At 39.8% G+C, this 27329-nt stretch overlaps 1 protein-coding gene across 3 annotated transcripts in view; it reads left to right on the forward strand.

Annotated features, from left to right (window-relative positions):
* LOC140916102 (uncharacterized) overlaps positions 1 to 27329 on the forward strand; it is a 219126-nt gene that overhangs the window by 150639 nt on the left and 41158 nt on the right. For all 3 annotated transcript variants that reach the window (XM_073357154.1, XM_073357152.1, XM_073357153.1), the window contains one exon: positions 20442 to 20647. In XM_073357154.1, the coding sequence (XP_073213255.1) occupies positions 20442 to 20647 (206 nt within the window). The remainder of the gene's footprint in view (positions 1 to 20441; positions 20648 to 27329) is intronic.

Consider the following 27329-nt stretch of genomic DNA (forward strand, 5'->3'; position numbering starts at 1 on the left):
AACAGGGTTCAAAAAAGAACTAGATAAATTCATGGAGGATAGGTCCATCAATGGCTATTGGCCAGGATGGGCAGGGATGATGTCCCTAGCTTCTGTTTGCCAGAAGCTGGGAATGGGCGCCAGGGAATGGATCACCTGATGATTACCTGTTCTGTTTATTCCCTCTGGAGCATCTGGCATTGGCCACTGTCAGAAGACAGGATACTGGGCAAGATGGTCCTTTGGTCTGACCCAGTAGGGCTGTTCTTATGTTCATGTCCATAGAGCTTGTTGCAAAATCCACCCAGTCTGACAGAACTGTGCAGCAGATTCAGAGCCTTTGTTTTTTTTAGAAAAATATTTTTTTCTAGCACGCATGATTGCACAGGTAAACTTCCAAAAGCAATCCTCTTCCTGAGTCTGTTAACAGCCTGCAAGAGTAACTCATCACAATGAGATGTTAATTCTGAAGGCTATGATGCCAATTTAAACCATTTTTTCCTGAGGATTATTGTTTGCCAATATGTTTATCCAGCATTATTGGAAATTTGCAGGTGCAGATATTGGGAGGTGGGTGAAGTGTGACAGCTGCTGTCAGAGATTGTTGATTTGGTGAATTAGGAATTAAGGCCTTCCAAAAATTTCAAGTCATCTCTGTCCCTACTCCCAAAGGGGCAAGGAAGTTGAGTTGCATCTACTACCCCAATACCAAAAGTCTCGGCTGCCTCCTGTGTGCTGAAAACTCAAATCCACCTTTCACAGTTTCTATGGCACTTAAAACACCAACATTCCAGTACTAAGCTGTCAAACCAGCAGCCCATCCAATTGTGTCTATAGTGCAGGTATGTGCTGTAAAAACCAATCCGCTGAAGAATACAAATTGTAGGTGCGGGGTCAGCATATAACAGAAATTAGGAATCTTGCTACAGAATTTAGGGGCCAGCTGTCTGCAGAGTACATTGGGCCTTAGTAAAAGCATTGTGATGCTATTGCAGCATAAAGCAGGGCTTGAAAGGTAAACAGTGAACAAGGAGAATTTCCTCTTCCCTGCTGTCCTCTCCCCAGATGTACGGTGTTAGATTACTTAATTAATTTTAACAACGGAAATGACATTCCCCCTTCGTCTGTGCCTTGTGTTGAAAGGGTGCAATGTACAAATATCAGTTTCAATATATGAATCTTCAAAAGGAATACTGGGCCTGACCCTGCTCTCGCTGAAACCACGGGCAAAACTGCCATTAACTTCATTAGGAAGAGAATCAAGACTATAAATTTAAATGATTAGTTTTTCTTCAGGAGCATTGTAATCAATCTGTGATGTATACAATATCTGGAAAGCTGTTATTGGAAGCTAAGAAATGAGCAACTTTGTTTTAAAGCTCCCTTTATATGCCACCAAATGTAACAAAAAAAATCTAGGTAAAATGTATAATTAGAGCATGCTGGAATTGGGATGGAAGGAATTGGGACAATAGTAGCAAAAAATACATATAAGCAAAAACATGTAAAATGCTGATAGTTATGGAATAAACCAGGGGTAGGCAACCTATGGCACGCGTGCTGATTTTCAGTGGCACTCACACTGCCCAGGTCCTGGCCACCGGTCCGGGGGGCTCTGCATTTTAATTTAATTTTAAATGAAGCTTCTTAAACATTTAAAAAACCTTATTTACTTTCCATACAACAATAGTTTAGTTACATATTATAGACTTCTAGAAAGAGACCTTCTAAAAACGTTAAAATGTATCACTGGCACGCGAAACCTTAAATTAGGGTGAATAAATGAAGACTCGGCCCACCACTTCTGAAAGGTTGCCGACCCCTAGAATAAACTATTACCATGAAGTGGCTACTTAAAATAGATGACCAAAGAAAGAACAATTGAGGTGGGTAAATGAAAGGAGACCTTGCAAGTTACAATGTACCAACAACAACAAAAAAAAATCCTATGCAAACAGTACTGTCTTGAGTGAGGAAGAGGTGGCCGATAAGTTTATTTACACTTTTAAAAAGCACTGCCAATCCCAATTCATCAGTTACTGTCTTGTGACAATTTATTCATTGTTCACTGTTAGAAACTAGAAGTTACATAGGAAGCATGATTGGTGATAGCTTCTCTATTTCAATATGGTTTAATAGAGATAACACAGTGCCCAAAAGCTCTACAGCCGCCTTTTTGTCTGCGTTGTCTCTTTTCATTACTCTATCAGAATCTTCATTTAATATAATCCAAAAAAGCAAGGTAATTGCTTCACTTATCAGTTATCATCGCACTCGCATACTTATCATGTCAAAATTATTTATGTGGATGGCCAGGTTGATCTTGCTGCATTTAGAAGCTTAAAATTTGAATAACTGTTCTGCCAGTTAGGTTATCAAAATTGCAGAATAAGCAATGAGTTTTTTGTTTCTGGATCTTTAAGTGAAAATAGGGAGCATCTCACTGCAGGACTAGTTTATTCATGGCTCAGTGCCGCTCCAAGGAGACTGGTAGCAGTTCCATAGCCTGGCGCTCCCAAAGGGGGGGCACACTTTGTTAACTAGATGGACAGTAAATAAAGCAATATAAAGATGGTGATATGATGCAAATGGTGGCAACAGAATGAGAATTAAAGGTTGCTGATAAGGCCCCAAATTGGAATGGTCGTTTACAGACCTTACAGACTTTGCTTGATTTTTCACCCTTTTTGAAACAAATGTCTCAGTGCTTTTTTCTGAATCCTTTTTCTTCCTTTCTGGTTTTAAACTGCATGGGGTTTTAACAAAACCATACAACTTAGGCCAGAAAGGCATTCAAAGCATGTTTTTTTAAACATAAACCCCCCCCCAAATCTCTTTCAGCTAAGTGTTTGGACACTGTGGGGTGGGTGATATAAAAAACCCTAGCACAGTCAGATAATTTTCCTGGAGCTGGACAAATAGTACAAAAAGTCATTTGCAAGCTTTTTGGTCCATAAATATAGTGAGTTCATGCTCCTGTTATACAGCTGCATCATATTATTCCAACAACCAATGATTTCTTCATGGAAGCTCTTTGCAAATCATTAAAGTCTTGTGAATTTTAACATGAATGACTTCTCTGAAAATTCATATCAGAAGGTGCATTTTTTGTTATTCACTATTTGTCATTCTTTTGTTTAAAAAGTTTCAGTTATTCAGTTGGGAGCAGAAGCAATACCATGTGACTTAGAAGACCAGTCACACTGAATAAGTGACAAGTGGGTTATTAAGGACATGGAACAGTTCACAAACAATCTGGAGGCTGAAATTTGTACACACAAGCTTCAGCAAATATTGAAAAAAGGGCTACATTTGGATAACTTATTCACAATAAATGGTCTGAACAATCTTTCATAATTATTTATTACTACACAGCTAAAAAAATTTAAGACAGACCCTATCAGAAAAAGAAATGTAGGTGTCCTGATGATTCATAGATTCATAGATACTAAGGTCAGAAGGGACCATTATGATCATCTAGTCTGACCTCCTGCACAATGCAGGCCACAAAATTTCACCCACCCACTCCTGCGAAAAACATCTCACCTATGTCTGAGCTATTGAAGTCCTCAAATCGTGGTTTAAAGACTTCAAGGAGCAGAGAATCCTCCAGCAAGTGACCTGTGCCCCATGCTACAGAGGAAGGCGAAAAACCTCCAGAGCCTCTTCCAATCTGCCCTGGAGGAAAATTCCTTCCCAACCCCAAATATTGCGATCCGCTAAACCCTGAGCATATGGGCAAGATTCACCAGCCAGATACTACAGAAAATTCTTTCCTGGGTAACTTAGATCCCATCCCATCTAATATCCTATTTACCATGAATATTTAATTACCAAAAACATGTTATTCCATCATACTATCTCCTCCATAAACTTATCGGGTTTAATCTTAAAGCCAGATAGATCTTTTGCCCCCACTGCTTCCCTTGGAAGGCTATTCCAAAACTTCACTCCTCTGATGGTTAGAAACCTTCGTCTAATTTCAAGTCTAAACTTCCTGGTGGCCTGTTTATATCCATTTGTTTTTGTGTCCACATTGGTACTGAGCTTAAATAATTCCTCTCCCTCTCTGGTATTTATCCCTCTGGTATATTTATAGAGAGCAATCATATCTCCCCTCAACCTTCTTTTAGTTAGGGTAAACAAGCCAAGCTCCTTGAGTCTCCTTTCATAAGACAAGTTTTCCATTCCTTGGATCATCCTAGTAGCCCTTCTCTGTACCTGTTCCAGTTTGAATTCATCCTTCTTAAACATGGGAGACCAGAACTGCACACAGTATTCCAGGTGAGGTCTCACCAGTGCCTTGTATAACGGTACCAACACCTCCTTATTCCTACTGGAAATACCTCTCCTGATGCATCCCAAGACCGCATTAGCTTTTTTCACAGCCATATCACATTGGCAGCTCATAGTCATCCTATGATCAACCAATACTCCAAGGTCCTTCTCCTCCTCCATTACTTCTAATTGATGCATCCCCAGCTTATAACTAAAATTCTTGTTATTAATCCCTAAATGCATAACCTTACACTTCTCACTATTAAATTTCATCCTATTACTAGTACTCCAGTTTACAAGGTCATCCAGATCCTCCTGTATGATATCCTGGTCCTTCTCTAAATTGGCAATACCTCCCAGCTTTGTATCATCCGCAAACTTTATTTACTCCCACTTTACTCCCACTTTTTGTGCGTAGGTCAATAATAAAAAGATTAAATAAGATTGGTCCCAAAATCGATCCCTGAGGAACTCCACTGGTAACCTCCCTCCAGCCTGACAGTTCACCTTTCAGTATGACCCAGTGTAGTCTCCCCTTTAACCAGTTCCTTATCCACCTTTCAATTTTCATATTGATCCCCATCTTTTCCAATTTAACTAATAATTCCCCATGTGGCACGGTATCAAACGCCTTACTGAAACCTAGGTAAATTAGATCCACTGCGTTTCCTTTGTCTAAAAAATTCCACAAGCTCCATCTAGCCGCTAAGCCAATTCAAACTGAGCCAATCTATTCAAAGGTCCAGTACACAAAGACAGTAAAGCTCAAACTCAGCTCTTCAGGGGATATTGTGGTGAAACTGGTCAGGGTGTGAAAGGAGCTCATTTACACTTGCTCCTCACTCCTTGTACACCACATCTCATAGCTTCAGTCAGTCCTTCTCTTCCCTCCAGCCTACTACCACATTGATAATACCTACTACAGTCTTTGGGATATAGTATACTACAGTCTTTTGGGATATAGATGCATCCGATGAAGTGAGCTGTAGCTCACGAAAGCTTATGCTCAAATAAATTTGTTAGTCTGAAGTCCTCCTTTTCTTTTTGAGTAATTATCTTGTAAAGGTTTCAATAGAGAAGGAAGGGGAGTTTGACATCTGGATTACAATTTCTCTATATGCTCCAATACTATGTGGGCTAATCAAAGATCCTGCACTCAATTCAGCCCTTATGTCACTTTCATGGCTGGAATTTCAGGACCATAATAACATTTTGATCCAGTCATCTTGTATCTTCCATCTTATGTGCTATTTTATTTACCACACACCTGAACAGCAGGCATTCACATTCAGCACGCATCTCTCCCAATGATCATTCATTCAATTAGTGGCAAACAGCAGAGAATAATGGTTGTGATGTTTTTTCCCAATCTTATTTCCCTGGAGTTTCTAAAATATATTTTACAAGTGTATCCATGCAGTCATTATCCAGATGATGTTATGGGGTTTGTACATTCACCGTGTATTTGATTGAAAAATCATAACTCTTTCCATAACAAAGGCTTATAATATTACAGATGCAAAGAACACTGAGGTCAATAGTTGAGAGCTGGAAGTTGGAGACATGCAATGACAATATTTCCCAAGTTATTACAAAAATATTTAACTATACAATGATGGAACAAAGTCAAAAACCTTGTAAACATTAAAAGTAAACACAATTGTTGCAAATTTAATGAAATATTCTGCTGTCTTTGATGTGACAGTTGATCTGTAAGTCTTTCAATTTCTCTCCTTTAATATCAGCGTTTCCTCAGTCTAAACCTTTTTGAGACAGTAGCGGTTTATCTCAATTATTGCTTTTTCCCCATCAGCCTTTACATATAATCTCATTTGCCTTTATGGATACTGTAACCCTTCTGAACAGCTTTTAACCTTTTTAAAAATCGCCTTGACCTGCCAGGGCCCAAAGTTTTGTTGGGGTTTTTTTAATGCAATATTGAATAATAGAAATTGGACAGTTGAGTGCTTTTCTAACCAGATGCCTGCATGTAAAGCTTTAGAGTCTAGAACAGAATTTTTGTCTGAATAATAATAATAAAAAAATTAAAATACCTCCATGTAGTTTTCTGCTAGCAAAGGACCTTCAGATTTGACCTCCATTTCAGTGGTAGCATTGTAGCCTATGCCACCACAGTATTAGCTTTATCTTTTCCAAGGAAAAAGCTTTCTTTGTACAGTAGCACATTAGCTTCAAAGAGCACTTACCTCAAGAGTCCAGCTCATCCTTCTGGTAAATTTAAGATACTGTCTGTTTCAATCATTTATAATGTAGATGACTTCAAGTCTAAATGTTACAAAGCCAGCTTTATGTCTGCTTTCTCTTTTCTGGCCACCCTATCAGTTTTATTTTCTCATTTTGTGCATATTGGAGACACAGGCCATTGGAAGAATGACACATGAGCATGACTAGTCCCCTGACAAACTTTCTGTACTGAAATAAAACTTTTTAGCTGTGTGTTTCTCCGACTGCAGTGGAAAGGAGCCTCCAGCACAGTATATCATCTACTGGGTTACTGGTGTGCTCCTTGCGGAGCAAACCTTGCCTAGTCTTTGCTGCACTGCACTGGGCATAAAATCACAATCTATACATCTATACATTTCTGTTCTCAGCTGATCCATTGTTTGAACTGTCAGCTGATGTTTTTGTTTATTAGCTTGCATCTGAGAAGGGAATTTACATTTCACAACATGCAGCAGCACCCTGGAAGGTTTTCCGCCCGTTAAGCCCTGCACTGTCACCTGTCACTCTGTGATAAGTGTGCCAACTCAATGGCGCAAAGGTTTTCAGAAACCCTCCCTTGAGCTATCATTCCAGTAAGCAACTTTTCTCTTTGCCTCCACATACACACACAGTTTGAACATGAAATGCCAGAAAGTTGCTTCTCCCTATGATTACAATTACCTATCCCAGCCAGTGATGCTTAAAATTGAACTATGGTTCATGAAAGCAGTAGGCTATACCTGAGAGCACCCTAATGTGTTAAATAACCATGCCAGGTACTGTTACATGTGTCTAGCAGCAACTACTTAAAGAAACCATCTGCCAGCAGAGGTTAGTTTCCAATGTTAAGTTCTCATACCTGTAGTTTTAAGGGGAAACAATGTGTTTAGGAAATCAGAGATTACTTTCAAGCTACATCACCTTAGACCCAGCAGTAGCAATAATGCTCATAACAGAGCATGTTTAAACTGAAACTAGGGAAAAGAAAATCTAGCTGCAGTGATCCTGACCTGGATGAACACTCCCAGTCACATGTATAGCTCAGGATTTACATGGAAGTTTCTTTCTACTGTTTATGAATTATTCTACCTGAAATATGATTGCCTTGAATGATATCTATTTTGAGCGTGTAACACTGCAAAAGTAAACTTGAACAGAAAGAGATATTTATACTTCAGATTTAAAATTAATTTCCTGTATTCCTCTGTTTTTTTATCCTATCTAAGCTGTAACCTTATGAAAAGAAAAATGAGAAACTATTTCTTTACACTGAGACCAGTATCAGATGAAATATAAATGTAATCATTTCTATAAATGTTAACCCACTGCTACAGTCAGGCCCAGAACTAAAGATTTTCAGACTGTTTTAGGTTAGGTTACCGCTCCGCTCCCTGTTAGGTAATCCAGTGTCATTTAAGCAAAATAAATTGGAACTACTCAAGGAATAAAAAGAGGTGAAAGTGCAGAATCTGGTTTGGATAAAAGTTTAATTCTTCAGTTCCAAGTGACATAGCCCTTACAGGAAGCAGAGCAAATTCAGACAGTAGTGGCCAAGTAATGAAGATGGATGCATCTTGTTATCAGCAAACCATTTACTAGGGCTTGATGTAACCTTAAACATTGCAGATAGCTCAATGGCACTTGCCACTATGCCTCTAATTAATGAGTAGCAGGCCCTAAATTAACAGTGTGCATTTACAGATGAATGCTGGGCGCTCATTAAATGATGTTCATATCAAATAGTAATTCCTTCTGGATTACTGTATATGGTGTTTGTTAGCTGGGAGTTTCCACAAGAGGGTTTATGTGTTCAACTGCTTCAAGTCCAGGTGCAAAGCAGGAAAGGGTATAGTTCACAAGCATAGAGCAAGACGGAGTAGCTATAAACCATGCACTGTAACACCTGTGCAGTAATTTCAGGAGGATTGGAATGATCCTTCGTCCAACTGTAACTGCAAATAAAAAATGTTTGAATCCCTGACTAAAACCTGTTCGAAAACTTCCATTCTGTATGACCCTCTTCTCTCAGCACCCACACTAGCCCATTCGGGGCAGCATGGAATGTACATGGGGGGTGGGGTAAAGATGATGCCTAGCTTTAATTAGTGATAGGCTAATTCAAGTCCTGTTGCACATGAGCAAATGTCATGGCTGAAGCAGGTTGTGCCTCATATAACATCTCCACAGACGAGAAGGGAAATGGATAAGAAGTTCAGCATTTAAGCTGTGCTAAAATGCTCAAGTGCCAATCAGAAATGTATTTGAAACCAGCAACAGTGCTAATTATTCAGTTTGTCCTATTGCATTTTCTCATGCTTAAAAGGAACCAAAGGTGGAGCTATAGGAAATGTAACACAGCATTTGTTCTAACACAACTATATTATAGCAATAGTTGTTTAATCCATATAATGCTCTGAAATGCAACATAGATAGGGCAGTAACTGGTGAAACTCAGGAGTAACTCCATGGAGTTAGTGGCGTTATGCTGGCAGAAAGCTGATGCAAGCAAGGTCAGAATCAGATCCAAAATCTGAGAAAGTAGAAAATAGTTTCTGTAAAAATGGAAAGATAATGATGACTTTCTTGGACTGGATCCTGTCAGATTAGTAACACCAGCATTCAACAAAGCAAGGCTTTCTGTATTATGAAATTTCTCTTTTATGTGCCATCCAGCATTTACCACATGATTTATCACTTCACTGAGAGGAATTCTGGAAAAAGGAAGAGCCAGCAAATAAGCAGTGCTTTTCCAGGAGCCAGTCTGTGCATCATCTCCTCTCAGGAACATTCTGCATATCTGAAGAGTTATAATGTAAAACTGATCTGCTGTGATGTAAAATTACTAATATGATCAGGCATTCCTGCAGTGTTACACACAGAAGAGAAACATCCACTCTGATCAGATCTCACTTTCAAGAGAAGTCTAAAAATGTAAGTGGTCGGAATAAGATCCCATGCACATTCCACATAATACAGTGCCATGCATATAGTTCCATTTATGGTCAAAATTAAAGACATTCCCTTGTTTCTAAGGATTGGTCCCACATCAGCCTTGTCAGACATGGATGAATGCTAGTTAAGAAAACGGGCACTCTTGTGGCCCGATAGAAGCAGTTCAAAACTACTGTTTGCAGAATGAACCCCCATCTCTCACGCACACACAAACTTTTAGTTTTGAAAACCACACTTCCTGCAAAAATATCTTAACTTGAGATTTGCCACTGAATTTTCCTTTGTAATCAGTGGATAGAACTAGCTGGGAAAAGCCGCTCTTTTCCCTCTGCCCCAGGGGCTTTTCTCATTCATCTCACCTCTGTTCAAAAGTTCTCGTCATTGTAATATGTTCAATATATAATATACTGTATGTGTGTCATGTGACAGAGGTAAAGAATCACTGCAAAAGTTACTTTCTTTTATTACTGAACAGATAACTTTATTAGAATGAACAAAACAGTATTACAGGTGCGCTCCCTCTTGTGCTCTCTCTGCCTCACTATAGAACTTCCCCCTAAAACTTTCCCTAGCTCCCTTCCTTCCTAGCTTCCTGCTACTGTTTTTAAAAAACAGTTCTCAAAATGGCACCATCACCACTGGTACAGTGTCAACTACTAGGGACTTCCCTGGCACAGATTCATTAACAGGTTTAAACCTCATCAAATGCACAAGCAATAGTTGGTATTTAGGATGACCTTAATACAGATCTTCACTGTTTATTAATAATGGTTTGAGTGTTTCTAGCCTCTGTTTGCCTAGCTGGGAATGGGTGACAGGGGATGGATCACTTGAGGATCACCTGTTCTGTTCATTCCCTCTGTGGCACCTGGCATTGACCACTGTCGGAAGAGAGAATACTGGGCTAGATGGATCTTTGGTCTAATCTAATATGGCCATTCTTATGGTCTGATAGAAATTATCAAGATCCTGCAAATGTTTTGTGAAGTTCTTGCTACCCATATTCGTACCACACATTCTTTTCTCTGTGTTGCATATCTGGTCCCAGCATCTGAAAGACATCTAGCCACTGACTTCCTATCATCTCTGTGTAGCATCCAATGATGCAGTATACCTGGAAATATCATAAAATGCAGTTCTGGAGATGTAGGTAATAGATCCTTTAAGGTATGTCTACACTACATCTGGGAACAAGCTAGCAGAGCTCAAGCTAGCATGCTGAAAATAGCAGTGTGGACATGGCAGCTCCGGTGAAGACAGAGGCTAGCCACCCAAGCTCAGATTTGGGGTCGGGTGGGCATGAGAGCCCAAGCTGCAATGTCCTCACTCCTATTTTTAACATGCTAACTTGAGCCCCCCTACCACAAGTCTGTCTGCCCAGGCTGAGAGATTTGCTCCCAGCTGCAACATAGACATGCCCTTAGATTCACAAAAGCACACTCCTCTGGTTTATCCCAGATCCACACATTTTTAGTTGGTGGTATTTCAACCATAGCTTTGATTTTCTGGATCTGTCCTCTCCTTAATCATTTTTCAATCACATATACTAAGAACTATAGAACTTCTTTGTGGTACAGATGCCTCATTTTCCTTCAGAAGATTTCTGAGACACTTTTGGTACCAGACAGGAGGTGACAAAATCCTGGCAGTGTCAAGGGGCAGCCAATCCACAATCCAGTGAAGAGGAGACAATTGTGGTCTCTGTTAACCTGGATATTATGGCCTAATTCTCTTCTGCAATAGGGCTAATTTACACAACATCAGTGACCCTAAATTTGGCACAGCTGGCCATGAAAAGGATCTCCACAGTGAAGAGGAGTTGTGAAAAAGTTCTGCTTAAAGGGCTATTCCCATGCTTTAACTGGGCCTCTGCGTCCTTTGTGTATTATATTCCTTGTCAGAATGAAATGCACAATGAAGTCATAGTTATTCTTATCTCCTTCCTCAGCAAAGTCAAAGGATTTATACATGTTTTCAGCTTCACTCCCCATTACATAAATTAATGAGCTAAACTATACTTTTCCACACTCTCTCTGGTTCAGCGTCAGTGTTCTTTCCACGCAGATCATTCCATGGGCTTAACAGACTATCGGCATAGTTCTTCACTGAGAAGAGATGGGTAGTTCATGTATACTTCTGCAAAGTGAGTATGCAAAGCTACCAAACCAGAACAGTAGTATGTATAAATGCTTTGCCCAGGTGTAAATAAATACATACTAGATTTAAGTCAGTGGAGAATAAGGCCATAAAAGTCATGTGGAGGTTCAAACTCTGGCATTCTCCTTTTATTATAGCAATGCTGGTTCAAAACGAGTTGGCCTCTGACATCATATCATGAGTAAAGAATCACAGAAAGTGCCTTCTAACCATGAACAGGGATTTCTAAAAGAATGGTAAAGACAGGATTACCCCTGAAGCTACACTCTTTCTGCTTTACTGCAAACCTTCTGCTCCAAATTTACTCCAGCCCCCTCTCTTCCTGGCTTCCTGGCACAGTTTTAAATGGACAGTTTCATGATGGACCAGACCCTCCAATATGCCAGTATTCCAGTTCAAAGATGACCTAAAGCCAGTGGATCTAGCCTTGCATAAAAGAATCCTTGGATGGTGCAGAGCTTGTAGCATTACTCTTCTTCTATACATCTGATTGAAACTGCTATTCTGGGACCTCATCAGTTTTCAAGTGTCTTGAGCTTTTCCATTTAAGTTCTTGAGATCCTAAAAAAAATTAAATTTACTAAGTTCTCCCCATTCCTTCTCCTCCCCTCTCTCCACCCAAAAAAATAATAAAGAGATGTCCAAAATCACAGGAAAGTTGGACGATCAATAGGAAACTGTGTCTTATTACCACATGCTACTCAAAACTGTCCAGGACATTTTTCATGTGACCTGCAGATACAGTGACCTGTCTTGGAGTAGAGGGAAACAGAAAGCAAACATGGAAAGCGAGAAGGTAGAGAGAGAGATAGTGCTTGCTTATTCGGTTTCTGGGACTCTTGATAGATATTTAACAATAAGAACACCACTAAGACCTCTCCTGGTTTCATAAACTGCTACCTAGCTGCTCTTCTCTTTTTCTTGTTACTGCAGAAGGAGGTGGGTTTCACACAGACTGTCTCTAGAAATTGCTTTGGTCTTGTTTACTGGTTGCTGAAGACATGCTCAAGAACCACTTTTTGGGGCTAGGAGGTGTCTTTGTACATTTTCAAGGACAAAGGTTACAAGAAATTATCTACAAAGCAAGCTAAGATGAAAACACGCCCCCCAGAAACATAAGACCCAAAACATCTCTCAATTGATAAGATCACAAAAAAATACTAAGATAGAAAAGGAGAAAAGAAAATCAAAACTAGAACAAAGGAGGAAATGAAAAAACGGAACAGGCTGGGTAATAGCTGCATCTAATAGAAGCTGTTCTGTCTTCGGAGACAGCATATCGTTTACCATACCAGGACCAAGATACTTTAAGAAAGACATTCATTTATCATAAAAACGATATGGGGTATCATGCAGACCAGCTGTGAGTCTCTCCAAGGGTAAAATAGCCAGTATAAATTGTGTCCAAGTGTCAAGGGAGAGAGGGTCACGACTCTTCCAGTGCAGCAAAACAGTCCACTGGGCACCAAAAAAAACCCAGTGAATTGCAGGCTGCATTTAATCCAAGCTAATTCAGTTGAACAATAAAGCTCAACAGCACACAGCTAGGGGCCAGCCCAAGCCCAGATTTTCAGTACTGTGGCTGTTTCAGCTGTAACTCCTGACCAGAAAGTGTGACATTTGAGGCAAAACCCAATAACAATAAAAGAAAGTGCCTGGATGAGGGCATCTAAAACAATACTGGGACACAATAAGATTCCTATATTAAAATGTAGAAAAATACAGTCTCTAGGGACCAGATTCTGTGCTATGTGAATTGGTGTAGCAATGGAGTTACCCCCATTTATAACAGCTGAACATCCTGCCAGAGATATTTTTCATATTTTAATGGGAGGTTTTTTTCTCAGCGTTGTTTACAATGAACCCTTGGAAGCTTGCAAGTGAAAGCTGTTTCCTTACAGAAGTTGTTTTTCCTCCATCAGACACACACACACTGGCATATTATTGTAGGATTGCTTATGTGTACTAAGCTCCAGGCATGATATTTCTTAAAAACACACAAAGAATTTTAAGGGGAGACTGAATGACCCAAGGGATTGTTAACAGGATACAAAGCCTTTGATCTTTAGGGTTCTCCCCTAAAATAACGTTAGATTTGCACTATATTATTGGATCAAATCTAGCCCAGATCAACAGTGAGATTACAGCTCAGCAGCAAATAATGTATGCATTCTGCTCACAGAATATCAGTGAGCAGATCACATGGCACTGGATTTTTCCACCATTCAGATTTAGTTATTTTAATCCATCAATAACTGGAGTATTATTGAGTATTTTAATCCATCAACTGATTATACTAAATTTGAGCTGTGTTGCTTAGTTGTGATTGGTCAGATAAATCACGTGCCATTGTTTCTGACTGGATGAATCTGCATGGGCTTCTGGAGCAAATATTTGTTTATGTGGATTGAACACTGGGTTTCTACAAATGCTTGTACACGTGATTTAGAATTTGCTCTCCGCAGACATGTTCACCAGGAAAAATACTGTTCAGTATTTATGGAAAGCGAGCAAAAAGTGGGAGAATTATTTTAAAAAGTAAAACAAATATTGACAGTAAATTGCCCAGCAGTAGTAGTAACCAAAAAATCACTATTATCTGCCACCTGTTGAGTGGCCAGTGTAAAATCAATCGGTAGTTTTATTCAGATTCCTTAGTGTCCACATTGATGGACAATTGCTCGCATCACAAATGCTATATCACACTTTGCACACAGGCTGACAGTCTCAAGAGAGGCTGTGAACTTAGATACATAGGTAATGAACTGACCTCTCACCCCTAGAACTGGTCCCTCCAGTCCAGTTCAGGGTTGACACATTTTTGTGGCCCCAGGTGGAGAAGCTTGCCTGTTATGTACCAGCTCTGAGGACAAAATTAGGGCTTCAGATATCAGTGTTGTTCATTTCTGGTCCTTTTTCCCCCCCTCCCGCAAATATCAGAGCCACATAAGGAGCACACAGGGCTACTTCAGTCATTGTATTAAGCCCCTGACCCCTGAATTGAAATTTCAGACTATATGCATTCATTGTTTCCAGTCAGAGGCACCTGGATCCAGTGGATAGCACTTCACCATAAAAAGTTAAGTTTTGATCAGGGACTAAAACTGAGCTTTGGCCTAGGTCTTACTTACCCCCAAACTAGTTCACCCAAGTGTGTTATCTCTGAGGGACTCAGGCTGTAATGTTTACACAGATACCGTCATTTGCCATACCTATACTGACCTCTTTACACAAGCATGAATGTAGAGGAACAGTTTCTCCGGTGTTGTGACTAACACTGGCATTCGTATTGTCATTACAGTTCTGGTTAGGTCACGCTGTGGCATGTGGCTGTGAGCTGTAGGGCGAGTTATACTGGGGGATTTCTACTTAGAGGTAATACAACAGAGAGAGGCTTTATTGCGAGAAATACTATAAATATTAATAGTATTCTGTTGTCATCCATCTTTATTAAACAATGTAATACAGCTTTTCCTTAATACTGGGCACATACTGGACTATCTTCTTCCATTGTCACCTGTTCTCATGCAAGCATATTTATTATTGACTATGCAAGAAGAACTCCGTTCTCAATATATGTTAAGATCCGCCATGTTCATTTCAGTGTCCCAGGTCAGTGATGCAAGGCAGGATTTAGCTGTAGACCTATATCTGTCTTTTAGACCCTCAATTGAAATTGATTTTTTTTCAATCTTTGCATCCAGAATGTGCCCCTTGACCCATTCATGAGAGAGTTCAAGTGAAGGAGATGAAAGCAGAGACTTTTTTGTCATCGCTGTGAGGAGGCAATTCCTCCATTCCCTTCTTTCAAATGATCTAATTCCTGTCTGCTCCACACTGAAGGGGGGTATCTTTTTGTTGCTGAAATAATGCCTGGCACGATGACATATGGTTTGAAAAAAGTGATTCTTCTGTGCACTTTTGGAATTGGCACTCCGCTATAGATCCTAGGCAACCCAACCCAGATACCAGTTCTTTACTGCACAGTTTAGAGTGAAGGTCTACTACTCTTGTATTCAAATGGGGCCTAATGCTGTGAGGTGGGGAATGCACATGACTGTTGGAGGAGCTGAGGAGGCTCAGCACCTCAGGAACTGGCCGTCAGCTGCACTTCTTTTGCTCAGCCCAGAAGTTTCCATTGTTCTCAAGATAAGAATTGTTTTTCACCAGAAACAAACTAAAATGTTGAGGGTGTGGTTGTTAAACCAGCTTTCAGTTACAATTGACATTTGTGAGTCTAGTGCTGGAGGTGGCCATGCTGCTGAAAAATGATATTCTTTGTGATGTCAACAGTATGATAATTGTCAGCTCAATAGAAAAGTATGTGGATCCATTTCCAATCTGGTTTAAAAACAGTGTAACAACAAAAATGCTTTCTCCAATGGTTAAAGGCTAGAAGCTTGTTTACAGGCTTTTCCACTGGGTTTGCCTATTGTCAGTGCCATGAATGGCATCAATTTTCAGCAAGAGAACTGCCTCCAGCACTAGGATCGGAAACGCCAATTGTAATTAAAACTTTTTTTAAAGCAAATACGTTTCACAGTTTAATTATGGCAAGAAATGATTCTTGTTTTGTGAGCTCCCAGACTGTTAGACTCAGCAAAAGTCCATTGGCATTTGGCATAGGAGTCCTGTCCTTGCCACCACACACTCCCCACTGGAAATTTACTCTTAAATAAAATATGAACAAATTTACCGCACCCAGGTTAAATGTGCTGTAAACACTGATTATTTCTTGAGATCCATGTTTAATCCTAACTATGGGCTATGTCCATTTTCCCTCTCCTGTATTTTCACGTAATCACAGTGTGAGTCACACTGCCTATCAAATGTACAGACATAAGCTACAGTCATTTCAGGTGCTTCTAAATAATGACACTGAAAAATAATCTCACAATAGCTAAATGTTTTCTATTTTCCAAAAGCTCTTATTGGTGACATTTCTTCCTGCAATGCTGTTTTTGCAATCACATAGCAACACAGCCCTTGAAATAACTTTTTTGATACTCTAAGTATAAGATATGGAGTTTGGAGAAACTGATTCCACCCAAACGCTACCTCTTTAAATGCTAAATGGCATCAAAAGTGAAAATAAAAAAGTGCAATGGTGCAGTAGAGGAATCCATTATGTGTCTTGATGCTCGAGATCCCCTTTTCAGTCAGTCCCTTCTCTTGACTTTCAGCAAAATAATGACAGGCAAGTGGGTGTAGTGAAGTTAACTTGGCACAATAGCTGTCCTTCTCCTAGCTTAGCCCCCACAATCCTTTGCAAGAGTCAAGTTTGCTAAGAACTTTAGGCCCTATTCTGTTCTTATGCACAGACATGCCTGCATCCTCATCTGACTGTGTACTGAGTATTGCCATTTCAACATTCATAATGTGCAATTTGTGAATCTAGCATGGGCTTTCTTTAGAGATGGGTGAGCCTGACGTGGTTCAGAAAAGAGATGGTAGTGAAGTAAAACCCCATACATGAACAGCCTTGAACTTTGGGGAATTTTAGATCCTCGTCTGATCTCTATGGGTTGGGTCATCTCTTGTTCAACAAAGCATGCAAGAGTTTGGGTACCTACCAAAACACATCTGAACTTTCTAATTCTCTTTTCCTTTACCTCCTTGAGATGCCAATAATAATGCTAACTCTCTCATCTGAACACCCACTAACAGGTCCCTGTTCCCTCCTCCTTTCTTATGACCATCTAGTAAAATCTAGCTTCCATTCTCCTGATGCACAAGCCTTCTCTCTTTGCAATCCTCTGCTGGGCCACTTGAATTCCTCCTAGCTCACAACAGTCCAGTAGTGCCCCTCTGCCTTTAGAAATAAGGTGCAGGACTGTCAACTGACCTGCCAGGTGCTGACTAGCAGTCTATTAATGCTTTGAGATTTTGCACTATTGTGTAGGATTCATGCCCCACAGTGCAAATGGTTTGAACTGACTGGTATCCAGATGCCTGAAGACACAGTGCCAAAGCTGCTAGGTCCTACAATGGGATCATCAAAGGTAGGGGAACTTTATTCTCCATTCATGGAATGGAGAGGAAGGAGTTTAGCCAGTTGTAGCTGGAGCATATTGTTATGTTCAGGAGGGCAAAGTAAAACTTGCTCAAGTCACAGCATTTGGATTCAGATCCAACTTTCTCAAAATTCAGGGTAGTCAGCTCCAGAGTTTAGTTTGGGACCATCTCTAGAGCAAATTAGTCTCAGCTGGAGGGTCCTGGGGCAGGGATGTAGCCTGGAAGTTGTGGGGAGGGAGATAGATGAATGCAGTAGGAGCCAGAGAGAAGGAAGAAAGTGGTGTTTGAGAAGTTCTCATATTTTTGGAATGGGCAGAGGTTCTACTCTTCCTACACTGGCTTGCCTCTCTGAGACTTGTATATTTACAATCCTGTTCAAATACAGAAAAGGGTGATCTTTTACTTTTCTTCTTCTATGGGCTGTATACAATTCTCTGTGCATATTTTACATAGCTGCTTAATCTACAGCCAAGTCAAAGCATTGCTGAGAGATGCAATATAAGGAAATTCCCAGAAGAACCTGCAATCACAAACTAAAAGGGTAACATAGTAAAGATGGTCCTTGTTACATTATGTCCCCTTGGAGGACATTTCACAATGATTGTCTGAAAATTGTAAGCTCTTCAGGGATATTGACTTCTTATGCATTTGTACAGCACATTGGCTGGAGTGGCTGCAATCTTCACTGAGACCATTGAGAAGTTCCTGAATGTAAATAATAAATTATTATCCCATGAGATTTCTTGCAATATTTCACAAGAAGCCATGTTGCCCTTTTGTATTCTCCATGCAATGTAGTCAGAAGGATGTGTAATGTAATCAGCACTCTCTTCCCTGACTACTTAATCCAGGCCAGGATTTGAGACACTGAGTCGTGACAATAGGTAGCACAGCCTGTCTTTAATTGGTTTTGGCACTGAAGAGCCAGAGAGAAATACAGAATGCTGTCAGGTCCAATAGCCACAGTTAAGAGCCCTACTTCTAAACATTACAACAGATGAATAGGGATATCACAAGATGCTGGTGGTTATCTCCCAAAAACAATGCTGTTCACCAGTGTTACCACTGTACGTCTGAATAGTAAGATGAATTATAATAAGTCAAGTAAATGTACAGCCCTCATTGATCGTAATGCAAAAATCCATGTGTAAGATTATTATAAAAAACATGTGAATATGTTATTAAATTAATAATAATATTCAGATGCCATCTTCCATCCATTTCAGTGGCATATGATGTCGAGTGTGTTGTGCTTACAGTAATTCTAGGAATTCATTTTTTTCCAAGTTCAGGAAGCTAACAACATGAGCTTTTTGCTTTGCACGTCGTAACCTTTTATGTTATCGCTTGGTGAGATGAGGTGAAGACCCAGAGGCACCTAAATGGGAGACTGGAGGTCTGTGATTATGTTTGCACTGACCCAGTCATATCCAACTTTACACCATGCAGCCCTTCTCACAAAACAACTGCCCTCTGGGAAAAGAGACACAGTGTAGCTTATTCACTTGAGCCAGGTTAAATCTCTCTGGGCTAGTGTAATCTAGAATGGGCATATTGAATTCAGTGATGCTACAGTGGTTTACACCAGCTGAGGTCTTCAGTTTCTTTCCGTTTATTACCTTCCAGTCTTGCCCTGCAGATCAAAAGAACATGGACACAGGTTCTTCTTTGGGCTTGGGCTGTTTGACACTGCACCAGTGTTACAAAGTGGCCCTAAAGCCAATGTAACCAGCCACAGAAGGTTCCAGTCTACTTAAGGGGATCTTCCAGTGGCATAAAGCTATTTAATGAGTTCTGAGCTATACCCCTCCTGCAGCCAACAGAAGGGTCAAGGTCTGAGTAACCTGGGATTTCCTGATCCCCAGGTGCCATGAGAGTCCCTTGGAGCTAATGGCTGCTGGTATAATGTAGAGCAGCCTACAGATGGCTGTAATTTACACCAGGAGACTGGCCTACCACGCAGCTGTCCCAGGATCAGGCGAGCACAAAATGGTGCACACACACACATCCCTTCCCAAGTCATGCTATGTGCTTCCCTGCCACAGTCATGGGTCAGCGCTGTGATCTCATGTCACGGCAACATGGTATTGCACAAACCTGACATGACATGACACTGTCAACTCATGATGCAGACGAGATTTTTCTTATCACAGTTACATCTGGGTTAGTTTTGTTTTTTAGTTTTGCAGCATGCTGGACTGACCCAGCACTTTTGGGAGCTGTCCTAAAGAAGTCATAAATTGGAGCTATCCTCTACTCCTTCACCCTGCAGTGCAGATTGCAACATGCAGTGACTTTATCACGGGGGGAGGATATCAGTTCAGTATAATTTAACTCAGGAAGCAGATTTAAACTGCTTGCTTTTTTAAATTATTAAAGGAAAACACGTTTATGCAGGCACACCAGCAGGTGCAGAACTAGGCCCTTTCAGTCTATCTTTGAAGACATAGCATCCGTACTAGCCTACAACAGGATAAAGATTCACAGCGTTAATGTATAATAACTATATCTCACTCCATTACAGGTAGTTCAAGGCCATTCTGCATAAACAGTATGCATTGATTTGTGTCTTAATCTTTAAAAACCCCAAATATCTTGGTTGCAGACACATGTTAAGGTTTAATGCATCTCCTACCATAAAAGTGTTGCTCAAGACTAATGAACAAATGAATGTTTGTTTAATCCCCTTTGTGAAAATCAAACAAGCTTTCAACAGCTATTCATATATTTATTGTCAGATGTGAATCATCACTTAGGTGCTCTGTCCTGTGCCATTAGCAGTTAATGTTCATAGTTTCACAGCATTAATTCACCCGTTTTTTTTCTTTTTTTCCCAGTACCAGCTACAGAAAGGATCAGTGTGGAGAATCCTGTGTTGTCACTGGCAGAATTGGCTCTTCCTCTGCTTGGTCGTGGCTGTAATGACTATCATTCCCCTTGCTGTCTATCGAATGATGGTAGCTTTTAAGGACCCTCCACCCAGTCCTGTATTCCACGCAGCAGCTGTGTGCTTTGGAGTTCTCGCAGAGACTCTTCTGATCAAGTGAGTACAAGTCCCCTCCCCCTTCTCTCCTTCCCTCCCTCGCAAAGAAGCAGGGGGAGCGGGTGTTAGACTCAGCAGCACCTGAAAAATTCCCAAAAAATGTACCCCTTATGTTAAATAACAGGTTTTAGAAGCTACAAATTGTTACTCTAGCATTGCTGGGTGTCATTCAGGTTGCACGTCTATGCTTGTTTAATTTTAATTCTGCCGTTAAGCAAACTAAATGCTCTGAGGTTTTTTACTGTCTCACCCAGAATAGAGAGTGAATACGTGTTTCAAGGTTGTGTAACTGAAGGGGTTTTTTTTTGTTTGTTTCATTATGAGGAAGGAATTAAAAATTCCTCTTAGTCAGTACTTAGAATATCAAAGTCATTGTTTAATGCCTTTGAGTCACGGTACAACTAATTCGATTGCATAGTGTAGTGCAGTTTCTTGGTATGTGAAACACAGATAGTACAGAGAAGTGATTGTAAAGTTGAATAAACACAAAATTAGTTTCAAAGTCTGAAATTTTCTGATGGATGCTCTTATAATGATCCACCACAACAGCTCTTCAGCAGGGGTAGAACCCCTTCCACCTCCACCGCCTAAGTTAAGGGAGTAACATTGTAAGCTGTTAGCAGTAGTAGACTTTTATCCCTTATGTGGTACAGCCACAAAAGGGGCGCCTGAAACATTTAGCTGTCTAGGGAAGCTCACCCTGAATATCTGAGGCCCACAGGAATTTAAATCCTGATATTGGCCACCTCTTTGAAATGACCCATCAACAGCCATGGGCCTAAACCAGAACTTCACATCTGACCTTCTGTACCTCCATCCACCTCCCCAGTGCACGCACAGACAAACACAAAGTTTGGATCCATATTTTTGTCCATATCTGGTTCTGAACTTTGTAACATAGGCCTATCTCTGTGACAGGCTAAACCCAGCACATTGAATCCATACATTAACCCACCCAAAATTCATGTTCAGTGCCAGACCCAAAATTTGTGAGTCAGGTACACCTATAATTTAAAAACCATGCTATGGCAGAAAATGCATATGATCATGAATTCCTGCTTGGATTTCACTTTTCCCCCAAATTAAAACAAACACATTGACACAATTATCTTGAAGCCACAATGGTCATCATTAAAATGTTGACATTTAGTGTTTGAAACTCATTAGCATTACCATGGAATTACAGGTATATTAAGTGTCCTAACAATAATTACCTTCAAATGGTACTTCTGATTTTAATGGCAACCACCATATTGTAAGTGATTGCAGTCTGAGGGTGAAGGAGAGGGAATAGGAAGGGAATTAGTCTTTAATGAAGCATCTGAACAAGCATATATATGAGAGGAAAAGTCGCACAAAAATAGAAAAGGCTAACTATACACAAGCGCTCCTGAAAGTTTCTGATGAGATAAAAGCTTTAGAAACAAATATGAGTTTAAAAGTGCATTTGAAAAGGTATGGACTCACAGCACAACAACAGTAGAATGCTAATAACATTTAATTTCCCTTGACTTCTAACCTTCTTAACCTGCTGTAATGCTAGAATGGTGCTGTAAATCAAAATGTGCTGTATTGTACGGTGAACATGTGTATTGAATCATTCCAGGCTGCTTGGTGCTTTTCAAAAACAAAACTCACAATAGTGTTTGTGCGGTTTTTCATTTTTCATAGACCTTTCCTCTCAATCATTCTGCAACTGGTTAGCTGATGTGTTCAAAATACAATATAAAAAAACAGGAGGGGGAATTAGGAGGTAAAAAAAAAAAATCCAGCAGAAACTACAGCACAGATGAGTAGGCCAAACTATCTTTGACATTATTTTCCCCCTTGTTCTAAGTGTTATTCCATTTTCAAGAAAAACAAATTGGAATATTGCCTGGGGTCTACTGAATCATTAGTAAATTAAGAATCTGTTTTTAATAACATTTAACTTGTAAATAATGCATCAATTGACTAGCTTGAAAGTTAGCTTGAATGTTAGAAACTCTGGCACTAAATGTGTAATGAAAGAAGTGTTCTGTTCGAGGAGGCTGTACGGTAAATGTAACAAATTAAATATGACAGTTGATATTTGTGAAAATGGTGATATAATTAGAGGACACCTGCAGCTGTTTTCCAACCAAAACAACAGAAATTAAACATGTATAAAGGATGTGTGCCACATTTTCTCTTGGCATATTTCTTTCGTTCTCTTTGGGTTTTTGTTATGAGTTTTGTTTTTTTGTTTTTAATTTCCCCTACTTTTTGTCAGGTCATATGTCTAAACAAGCAACAAGTGTCTCTGTCTGATACTATAGTTTATTGGCTATTTGTGATACCTCCATCAGACTAAAGGAAAAGAACAAGAATCTTATTTACTGAGAGTTTGAATTTACTAAAGAACATGATGCATACCCAAGCATATTTATAAGTTTGTAGGCCTAGATATGGTCAAGCATTCCTACCTGTAGAGTTCTTACCTGTGGGATTATCAACTGTGTATTTATTTCCCTTTTGTTGTCAAGGAGGATTTTTTTAAAGTAAAAAAGTGATGTGAAAACATAATATTGAACACATGCATGAGTATTTTAAATGTAAATGTGTAGTTTGCACTGTATTTTTGTGTGAGGGAATTTGATGTTGTTTTTCACATTTCCTGAGGATCTGAACCTACATTTCCAAAGATGAAAGCAGAGCATTAGCTCCCTGAACCAAACTACCCCAGCTCACACTACTCTTAAAGGAGTGGGAAATTATGGTGCATAATCATTGATGATGGTCCCAAAACATAAAATTAGGATCTGAATACAAAGTTTTTCAAAGTTCAAGAAGTATTTGGATCCAGGGATATTTTTCATCTTAAGTATTCACTCTTCAGTGTGAAAAAGTAAGTCCTATTAAAGGAAACAGAAATTAAATTTGCACAAATGGGAGTCTCTGGACTTGAGTTTTCTCTGAGTTACATCAGTGTAGATGACAAATAGCTCCATTCAGATACAATGGATAGAATTCCACCGGTATTGATACGTGAGATCACAAACAGGTCCTATATGACAGAGCAACAAGAGAGCCAGAGCAGATGTGCATTTGTGCTATTCATACTGTGAACGTTTGAGTGCTCTGTTCATGGAATGTGGTCCATGAAATATCTGATCTATCAGCTCTGAGGACCAGATTCCATGAACAGAGCACTCAAATGTTCACAGCATGAATTGCACAAATGCACATCTGCTCTGGCTCTGTTGATTCACGCAGTTTTACAGATGCATCGCCAACGTCAAGTTTGTTTTGTGCATCATGTTTGCCACCGTTAATGTTGATCCCATTTGACATTATGCTGATTAGTAATGGGCAATGGTACCCACACAAATGTGATACAAGAGATTCACCAATAACAGAGAGTGGTTTCCAAAGGATATTGTGTCAGCAGCCCGGCTGCTTGAAAACTAGTCATCGTCCTATTTAGCATGAATGAGGAGTCAGAGTCCCACTGTGATAAGCTTCTTCTCCCTTAGCTCAACAATGTTGTTTGTCTGCTTCTTTCATTGGGCTTTTTCATTTCTTTCTGTCTTTTTCTGTTGATGCAGGGAAGACATTGCTCTAAAATTCATAATAGGAGATGGTCGAGTAACACAGCCATATATTAATTTCATCAAGAGAAGTAAGGAAAGAAATTTCGTCTTGGATCCCTACTTCACAAGGGGCACAATCTTGCATCCTCAACTCCCATACAATTCCCATTGAAATCAATAGAGTTTTGGCAGAGTAAATAGTGCAGGATCAAACTGTATTTTTTTAAATGATTCTGGCTCTACTTTATGTTTTTCTTTGCTTTCCGTATGGGCTCATTTGCTTTACTGCTTCTTTTTCTTGCTCTTTCTTTCTGTCCTCAAGACCTGGCCCTATTCCTTTAAGTGAAATTAACCTGATCTACTTTCTCCCTTACTGTTCTCCTTGTCCTGCTCTGCTCTGGTATCTGTAGAATTCTGTTTTCGCTAAAGAACAAAATGGGGTAGTCTCTGCGGGATTTAGACAGAAATCCCTGCAGACTGTGCTTTAAGTTTGTCACAGATTTATTTTAAAATACATTTGCATATAACATAACAACATGTCAAATAAGTGTTAGCCATTTGGCTTACAACCTGTGCACAAAAGTGCTGAGTATGACAGATACTTTTTTCAAAGTTGTATGTGCAGGTATGCTCTGCTCCTGGGTTGCATTGGAAAAACACAGGGAGAGAAGTGAAGCTGTCAAGTTCGGTCTTCCTTGGTTTCCCTGGAAGACTTTGTGTGGGTCTCACAGGATGTGTATTATTCTTTCTCACTCGTAAATGGAAGGATGCACAGCACAGTGTCTTTAACAAAGACATCCTTTCTCCAATTAAGTATTAGAATGAAGTAAGTGTCAACAAAAGCAATAACCACAAAATCCAAATAAAAATCCCTTCCCTTCTCAAATGCTCAGCTGTCACAGTCTTGTCATGCTTCATTTGTTCTCCAATCACCAGCAACTTTCAGGACAACCAGGACCTAAAGTTCCAAGGTAACAACCAAGCAGGCAAAATCTTTTTTTCAACAAAAATCTTTTTGTATATATCATATTATTGGGGACAATTGTAGGTGCAGAGAAAGGGCTTGGTCCATCTTCCATTACCTTTAATTTGGATTGGACCTTTGATCAAAGGTAATTACTTCACATAACGTTAGGATCTCACTAGTATTGCTGCTTTCTAGGATATTTTGCAAATTCCAAGCTTTCTGTTGTTCCATTGCAAAGATGCAGCTGTCACAGTGTACATGAATGTACCCTGCCCTGTTCCTCTGATCTCCCAAAAAAAACATTCCCAGTCAAATAATAGCAGCAACAAAGTTCTGAATTTCAAAGATTATTTGGGACGACTAAAATGCTAAAAAAAATTAACCATCAGGAATCGTGTCTTTTTTAAAAAAACAAGGAAATTAAATGCAAATAAGTGATGTAGTTGTTGGGAAAAAATCAGGAAATAATAAAGATAGCGTTCCAAAGGCAATATTAGTTAACTCAGCTGTGTAGCACAAAAGCAGTGTTTCCTATTTCTATTTTTCTGGTTAATTGCATTGTTTAACTCATTACTGCTGATGTTTGTATAAAATGTGTATCATTAAAACATACAAGATATACAATTTATAAGAGCTAAAAGTGGTGCTACAATCTTAGCTTTGGCATTTTTTGCCCTTTGTGATTTCCAGGGGTTCACTTTTAGAAAGGTGCCCTTCAGTTTGCCTCTGCATATTTGTACCTCTGTGCATGTGCAAGTGAGATAGCTAGAGGGTCAGGTACTCAGACTTGCGCCCACAGTTCATTTTGCAGGCACATATTTTGTTGGCACAATTTGCACCTGCCAACAGGGGGGCAAGGTTAGCCTGACTAAAAATATACCCCTGACTCTGCAAACTTTAGTATTGTGTGGGCATAGTTTTTAGCAACAGAAAGGTACCGATCTTGATGTAAACCGGTAGGTTGAAAAAAATCACAGAATGAAATTAATACAATACCAGGACATAAGGAAGATGTGCTGGCTTAGTTAAATAAGGCACAACTGGTATTATTTAATTAAAATCTAGAGTGCAGCTGTTAGGGGAAAATCCAGCCAGTTTTAGACAGAAAAATCTGCCTCCATATTGTGTTTCAGCATCATTTTAACACTATAACTAGACTTCTAGAGTACAAGATAGGGGTTTGTTTGAGGGAGTGGGTGTATGTGTGTGTGTGAGAGAGAGAGAGAGAAACAAGCATGGTATTCAAATACTATATAGAATACCTTTTCTTACTGGAGAGATGGAGAAAAAATAAAATTACGCTAGGCCCTCTAAGCTCTGCTTGTGCAGTGAGTGCTCTGAGACTGAGGATAATGGAGTGAGGAGAGGTCATGAGGTGGCTCGCATGTGCGTACTTTCCATAGCAAAGTTCCCTATCTCCAGTATGAGGTTTTTATCACCCAGCTACATACATTATACATCTTACAAAGGAAAACTGTTTTGTTTGCTAAATGAGAGATCATTTCAGCCGGGCAACGTTTCTGTTTTCTCCAAGAGTGATAAAGATACTTTTATTTTCTATAAAAAATAGTTATAGCTATTTGCATCTGTGCTGTTGCAAAAATTGGGCTAACTTCTTATTTTACTACCTGCAGCAGAGCCATTTCAGGTAGTCAGAGAAATCATTCTATTGATTAGACCTGCAGAAAAAAACGTTTAGAGCGTTTGAGGAACCTAGACAATTACAAAAACTAAGGAAACTTTAACTTGACACCCTCAGAAGATTTGGTGGTAATGTTGTGCATTATTTTAGTGAATATTTATACAACACTAGCACTTTGTATGATACTCTATAGACAGTGATACTCTATAGAAGAGAGTCCAACTGAGCCCTGCTCCAAGCAAGCCTTGAGTGGGAAGTCAGGGGCAGCTACTTCTAAGACACCTTTCTGCCCTTCCAATCCTGGGGTTGGCTGGGATCCCCAGCATAATTTAGAGCAGCCTCTGAAGGACATTCTGCTGGCTGGTGATTGCTGTAATTCAAGGTGCTGCAGCTGTGGCTCCTATGTCCCAGTGTGTCCCTGCACCAGCGGTAGGTACTGGGAGCTGGTGACACTGAGTCAGCTACACCAGATTTATGCCACCCATTTAAATTCTCAGCTGCCCCATTAAATTGGCTGCTTTA

The sequence above is a fragment of the Lepidochelys kempii genome, chromosome 8 (assembly GCF_965140265.1).
Source record: "Lepidochelys kempii isolate rLepKem1 chromosome 8, rLepKem1.hap2, whole genome shotgun sequence".
Lineage (NCBI taxonomy): Eukaryota > Metazoa > Chordata > Testudines > Cheloniidae > Lepidochelys > Lepidochelys kempii.